The sequence below is a fragment of the Catharus ustulatus genome, chromosome 8 (assembly GCF_009819885.2).
Source record: "Catharus ustulatus isolate bCatUst1 chromosome 8, bCatUst1.pri.v2, whole genome shotgun sequence".
Taxonomy (NCBI): Eukaryota; Metazoa; Chordata; class Aves; order Passeriformes; family Turdidae; genus Catharus; species Catharus ustulatus.
The window spans coordinates 31,534,919-31,541,593 of NC_046228.1; the positions used below are offsets into that span (position 1 = coordinate 31,534,919).

The 6,675-nt window shown below is 48.4% G+C and overlaps 1 protein-coding gene across 1 annotated transcript in view; it reads left to right on the top strand.

The window, feature by feature from the left end:
* The window catches only part of RNLS (renalase, FAD dependent amine oxidase), a 49,820-nt gene extending 45,717 nt beyond the window's left edge, over positions 1 to 4,103 (top strand). The window contains exons 6-7 of the mRNA XM_033066799.1: positions 804 to 979; positions 3,790 to 4,103. Coding sequence (XP_032922690.1) covers positions 804 to 979; positions 3,790 to 3,987 — 374 coding nt within the window. The 3' untranslated portion in view covers positions 3,988 to 4,103. The remainder of the gene's footprint in view (positions 1 to 803; positions 980 to 3,789) is intronic.
* The last annotated feature ends 2,572 nt before the right edge of the window (positions 4,104 to 6,675 follow it).

Below are 6,675 nucleotides of genomic sequence, written 5' to 3' on the forward strand. Positions count from 1 at the left end.
CTAACCAGGAGAGGCTTTCTGCTTCCAAAGGAGAGAGTTGCTGGGTAAGAGAGTGAGAGGGAATCACTTAATTGAACAAGCAGCTCAACTGGAATGCAGCATAACCCATGTCCTGCTCATTGGAGTGGGAGTGACTCACACAAGGATCTGTTGGATCCCCATCCTACCTTGGCACAGGGAAGTCCCTGAGCCCAAAAATCCCCTAATCCCAGCAAATTCTCTGGCTGCTGGTTGTTAGGCCGTGTCTGTGAGGTGACAAGCCAAAATGCCACTGGGGACAGGAGGGAACCTGCAACCAGCCCCAAATGTAACAAAGCCTGGCCCTTTCCAAGTCTGCTGGGATCAATGTCAGCACCTGAGCTGTGATTTCAAAATATGAGAACACACTTTTGTGATAGGACAAAGGGCGATGGTTTTAAATTGGAAATTATTAAAGGAATTTTAATTTTGAATGAGGGTCAATTTAGATGAGATTAAAAATAAAAAAAAAAAAATTTTTTTGCAATGAGGCTGGTGAAGCCCTGGTACAGGCTACTCAGAGAAGCTGTGGCTGCCCTTGGATCCCTGGATGTGTCCAAAGGCAACCTGCAGAGATTGTCCTCCTTGACTTGTGTTCTTGTTGCGAGCAACTCGTGTTGTTATTCCTCATGCTTTTTTCCCATCTGGAAGAACAAAGTGGTACCACAGATATTTTTGTTCTTACTGACTCCTAGGCCAGAGGCACAATTGCCAGCATGTGGGGAAGGCAGGTATGAATAAGCAATGCTTCAAAAGCACCTCTTCTCTTTCTTTCTTCCTTTCAGAGTCTCCTGAAATTGGGCCCTCGGTCGTGGTGCACACGACTGTGACCTTTGGCAGCGAGCACCTGGACTCAGACCCTGCAGAGGTGCAGCAGATCATTCTCAGCCACCTGCAGAGGATCCTGCCCTCCCTGCCTGAACCCAGCAGCATCAAGTGCCAGAGGTGGAGATACTCCCAGGTACTCCCTGGTGGGACCAGTCAGCTGGGGGGACCTGCTGGGGCTGCATTTCCCATCCTCAGGGATCCAGAGGAAAGGGGGTGGTTGCTCAGTATCCATAACCACATAGCTATGAGCAGCATCCAGGGCTGGCCAGCAAAAGCCAGGTCATATTTAGCCATTTTTTAACATTGTGAGGTAAGTAGGGGTAGGAGGAGTGTACAGGAAGGAAGTAAATCCCACATAACATGGTGGGATTTTTGCTGGAACTTAAAAATCATGACTCAGTGCATCTCTCTGCATCCAAAAGTATGTGGTATTATTAGCAAAATTCCCACCCTACCACAGAAGAGCAGAAGTACAGACGTACTAATTGTTATTATTTGATTTGGCCCAGCTCAATTTAACAGAATGTTATGTGAAAAGTATTTTAAAGTAAACTACCTAAGGGTAATAATAGCAAAATGTGTATATTTTGCAATCTTCTTTTAAAAATCTGAGGAAATTGTTGGCGATTTCCTGAAGTATTGGAGTGAATCTCCATGTTTACCCAAAGCCTCTCAAGTTAAATTACATTGGTGAGTTTGAACGTGGGGGTTGATGCAAAATATTTACTTTTAAAGCAGTCCCCTAAAATTTTTTCCTTTTTTGAAGTTGCTGTGGATCACTGTTGTGGAGTCTGCTCGTACTCCTTGATCTGCATCCAGTTTGGGAACCTGGTCTTGTTAGCACAAAGTTTATTTTTCTGCAAGTAAAGTATTGGTGGATTGTAAAAGCAACCCTAGCAAGGGTATTAATATTTATATAAAACATATCAAAATCGTGCTGTGTTCTCTAAGTTCCTCTTTATCAGTTCAGGGTTTTTTTTTTGGAAAAACAGGTGCCACTGTTAAGGTTGCCTGGTTGTGACATCTGGGGTTTTCTCCTGCCTTACCTGCTGAGAGCTGCTGGTGCTCACGGGAGCTGTGAGTGGGATGGGGGAGTTGGATCCCAAACCCCATCCAACTCCTGCTTCTGTTGCTGCTGCCAGCCAGGGCTCTGACTCCAGCAGCTGCTGGTGCCACAGGAGGAATTATCACCAGTCTGTAATTTGGTGGATGAATGTCAATATGTCTTAGGCTGCAAATAAGTCTGTGTAGGTCAGACCCATTATCTCAATAAAGAGATCTCTAATGCCACCCTATAAAATAATCACTGCCTAAATGAAATATCTGGGGCAGAGCTCCCTCTTTCTCCTAAAGCTCTCTTTACTTTCAATTATAATAAGCTGTTGCCACAGAGGCCAGGGGAACTGATAAGATGGGTGCATCTTTCCCCTGACTCTTTTAGATGGGATTTATCCTACTTGTTAATTAAATCCGGCTGTAACATCCTTCGCATGGCCAAACACAATCCTGGGATTAAAATGCAGACATTACAATTATCCATGGCAGATGAGGGATTAGGACTTCCAAAATTCTACTGACACTACTTAGCAGCACAGCTGCAGTTCTGGATCCCCTTGCTCTAATTATGGTGAAGGCACCATTAGCATTCAGAGCCAGCAGCTTCCCAACCCACCGTGTGTCTTTGGCAGAGTCACTTCATATGGAATTACTGAGGCTGGAAAACACCTCCAAGATCATCAAGTCCAAGGTTTGACCAAATACCAGGAGGGGTAGGAGGTGTTTGGTACAGCCAGCATCAAATAAACATTGGGTAGCCAAGAAGAAAGGACACTCAGAAAAGCCTTTTTCTGCCAAGTCTTTCTGCATTGTTTGTACTCAGCTCAATCTGTAAGGAAAATGCAGGAATAAATTAAGTACTGACTTAAAACTGGTCTGAGGGAGAATCTCTGGATTTGCCATACCTGGATAGACTCCTCTGTTAAGCTGAAAAGGTTGCAACTGGTTATTTCAGCTAATTTCCTCCTTTGAAGAGATGCTAACATCCAGTAGCAGAAAATGCAGCCAGCAACATAAATGTGGGTGCTTTGCAGTAGGCAGGGCACATTTGAAACAGTGGAAAAATCCCCTGGATTTAGCAAGATTCCTTGGAAGCTGACAGTCCCACGAGGGGATGCAGTAATGGTTTACTGGGTGGAAATCCAATAAATGATCAAAAGAAAATTGCACTCTCTGTGTCATGCTCTAGCAGGGTGGACAGCAGGAGGAATTTCTCCATGGAAAGGGTGCTCAGGCCCTGGCAGGGGCTGCCCAGGGAGGTTTGGAGTCCCCATCCCTGGAGGTGTCCAAGGAAGGGCTGGAGGTGGCACTCAGTGCTCTGGGCTGGGGACAAGGTGGGCACTGGGCACAGCTTGGCTCCATGGGCTGGGAGGGCTTTTCCAGCCTCAGGGATCCTGGGATTCTGTGATCCCAGAGACAGGAGGTTCCCTTTCCTGTGCTGAGCCCATCTGGGATTTTGCAAGCCCCACTTTGCTGATGTGAGATCACTCACATCTTTTCAGATCTCTACACCAGGGTCAGACAAGCCACATCTGCTGAGATGGGCTGAGGATAAAACAGAACAGGCTGTAAGGTCTCTAACTTTCCACACACCCCATAAAGTTTTACTCTAATTATTCATCTCCCAGAAATAAGTATTTTACTATGGTACTTTGATGGTTTATGTTTGGATCTGCCTTCTGGAGTGGGAGGCCAGGCTAGCCAAGGCTTGGGGCAGCCTGGGACAGTGGGAGGTGTCCCTGCCCATGGAGGGGGTGAAATGAGATGAACTTTAGGGTCCCTCCCCACCCAAACCATTCTGTGATGTGCTTCTCAGGGACACAGATCTTTCTGGTGTGAAATTCAGGTAAATAAAATAACTTCTCCCACTCCCTTTATGTTTTTCAGGTGACAAGAGCTGTGCCCAATTGTCCAGGACAGATGATTCTTCACACTCAGCCTCTCCTGATCTGTGGGGGTGATGGATTCACTCGTTCCAACTTTGATGGCTGCATAGAGTCTGCCATGAGCCTTGCAGAGGCTGTGAAACCTCATTTACAGCAGTTTCAAAGCCAGGCTGCTAAACTTCCTCTAGATTTGTTATGAATTTCACTGTGATGGGCTGAACCTGAGCTTAACATCAACATCGACATGCAAAAATACAAATAAAGGAAGATGTGCTGGAATAATTATTGGGATGGAATTAAATTGAATTTTCCAGATCTGTGCTGAGAGTGGTTACTTTGATTGAAGTAAGACTTTCCCTGGCTTTAGGCAGAGGTAAAGAGCTCCAGCATTCTTGCCAGGTCTCCTGACACTTTTACAGCCCACAAAAATTATCTCAAGGAGCCTGACTTGAAGCAGCACAAAAATCCATGAAGCTGCAGAGTTTATTCCTTGGAAACTCCTTATTTACTCCTTGTCCTGGTGATAGGACACAGGGAATGGCTTCCCACTGCCAGAGGGCACAGATGGATGGGATATTGGGAAGGAATTGTTCCCTGGGAGGGTGGGCAGGCTCTGGCACAGGGTGCCCAGAGAAGCTGTGGCTGCCCCTGGATCCCTGGCAGTGTCCAAGGCCAGGTTGGACTTTGGAGCTTGGAGCAGTGTGGGACAGTGGAAGGTGTCCCTGCCCATGGCAGGGGTGGCACTGGATGGGCTCAGAAATTACCAAGAAATAATTTATTTATTCTAAATTGGATTTTAAGTTGCCCTTCCTCTTCATTCATGTGTCACAAGTCTAGTACCTCTCTACCACAGCACTAAAAATAGCAAAATTTAGCAGACAGAATTTAAACCACTAGAGGAATACAATTCAGCCTCTGTTTTTGTTACTTTACCCCTGCATTTCACCCAAATCTGACATCCTGTGTCACAGCGCCTGACCACTGTGATTTACTGCTGCCTTTGGCCATTTCTAGTGGAGTATTTTAAGTGACACTAAGAATTTAAGAGTTGTTAATTTTAAAAGTGGGCAGAAAACTGGGTGTGAGGCGTCTGTGGCTCAGCACTGTGTTCCTCTCAAGTGGTTGTTCTCTCAAGGGCTGTGATGCTCTTCCAGAGGCTTTGTATCAGCCCAGCCTCTGATCCCAGGAGTGACAGACCAGAGGAGATGTCTCTGCCTCCGTCCTTTCAGCAGCAATCCCTCATCTTTGGTCACCCTGACACCTCAAAATACTCGTGAATAAGCGAAGCACAGATTCAGAGAAAAGCCCTCCCAGCCCATGGAGCCCAAGCTGTGCCCACCTTGTCCCCAGCCCAGAGCACTGAGTGCCACCTCCAGCCCTTCCTTGGACACCTCCAGGGATGGGGACTCCAAACCTCCCTGGGCAGCCCCTGCCAAGGCCTGAGCACCCTTTCCATGGAGAAATTCCTCCTGAAAACATCATGCCAGTCTACCAAAACTCCTCTGTTCTGCAGCATCCCTCCAGATTAAGATTATTTAGATAAAAACTGCTTGGGGTTTTTAAAAGGTGGAGAGGAGAAGCTGCTGGATGTGTTCCTCTGGATGTGCTCTGGGCAGTGGGAATGCTGGGAGCGGGGAGATGAGGAATTCCCACACAAGGCTGGTGACAGGGTGATGTTTCAAAGAGGCCACTGTGTCCAGAAGGGTAGCAACAGAAGAGACTTGTCTGCTTGATTTCCTGGGATTTCCCCTGATTTTTGATTAACTGGCAGATCTGTCCATGCTCTCTCCTTGCTCCCAGACAAGGGGCATGGCTGTGTCTGCTCTCATCTGTGCCACAATCCCAGCCACTGCCTGAAGTGGAATTGGAGCCTTCCAGCCCCCAGACCACGATGTTCTTGTCTTCCTCACCGCAAGGGAAGCCAGGGCCATGGCTTCTCCAAGCCTTTCAGCTCCCAGCTGTGGTAACTTCCACCCAGGGAACATCCCTTGGCAGGGATAGCCCATGGCACCCTGTGCAGCCACTGCTCCTACAATGGGATCAGGGAATATGGGAACCAGGCTGCCATGGATAGCTCTGCCAGTTAATCAAAAGTCACGTCCACCCAGGGAAAATCCCAGGAAATCAGCCAGACAAGTCTCTTCTGTCTCCAGAGACCTGGCTTGTGTTTTTGTGCAAGTATATGAAAATAAATTAAAGAGATAGAGAGATTAATTTAATTCTGGAGACTTGGGGTTTTTAAATTATCTTTAAAAGGCAGCTGCAGGTGGGAGGTGCTGCCCAGCTGAAGCACCCCTGTGACCACATTTCCTCTTGGTGAGGGGCAGTGTTGTGCTGGTACAGCCCCAGCCCAAAGCTGAGGTCTCTGCTGCTGCAGTGGCACAGCCTGGGGTGTGACATGGCACAGCAGCTTCCTCCTTGAGTGACGGTGAGGAAGAGGAACCTGGCCCTGTGCCACCCAAACCGTGCAGTCGTGTCTGGGTCACCAGCCCCAGCCTGCCACCGAGGGCTCTGCGGCTGCTCAGCTGCAAATTCCAGAGGGACCAGCTCCAAGGGGCTGGGGACAAGGCCACCAGGAGCCTGTGACATGCCATTAGGAAGGAGGCTGTGGCATTCCATTAAGAGGCTGTGCTGGAGCCAGGAGCCCGGGTGCTCCCAGGGGAGGAGCAGGGCACTCTCTGAGCTGCCCAGAGAGCACCTTGAGCCCCTGTGCAGAGAATTCCCCGCAGGCAGAGCCGGTTTTGCCTCTAATCCAGCCCTGGCTCAGCTGTGCCGTCCCTAAGCCGCTTTGTGTGGCAGAGCTGAAGCCCTGAAATCCCGGAGCCTTCTGCTGCCCGTGTGCCCGGCTCACTGCAGCATCCTTGGCATTTGTGCTTCATTGCCACGT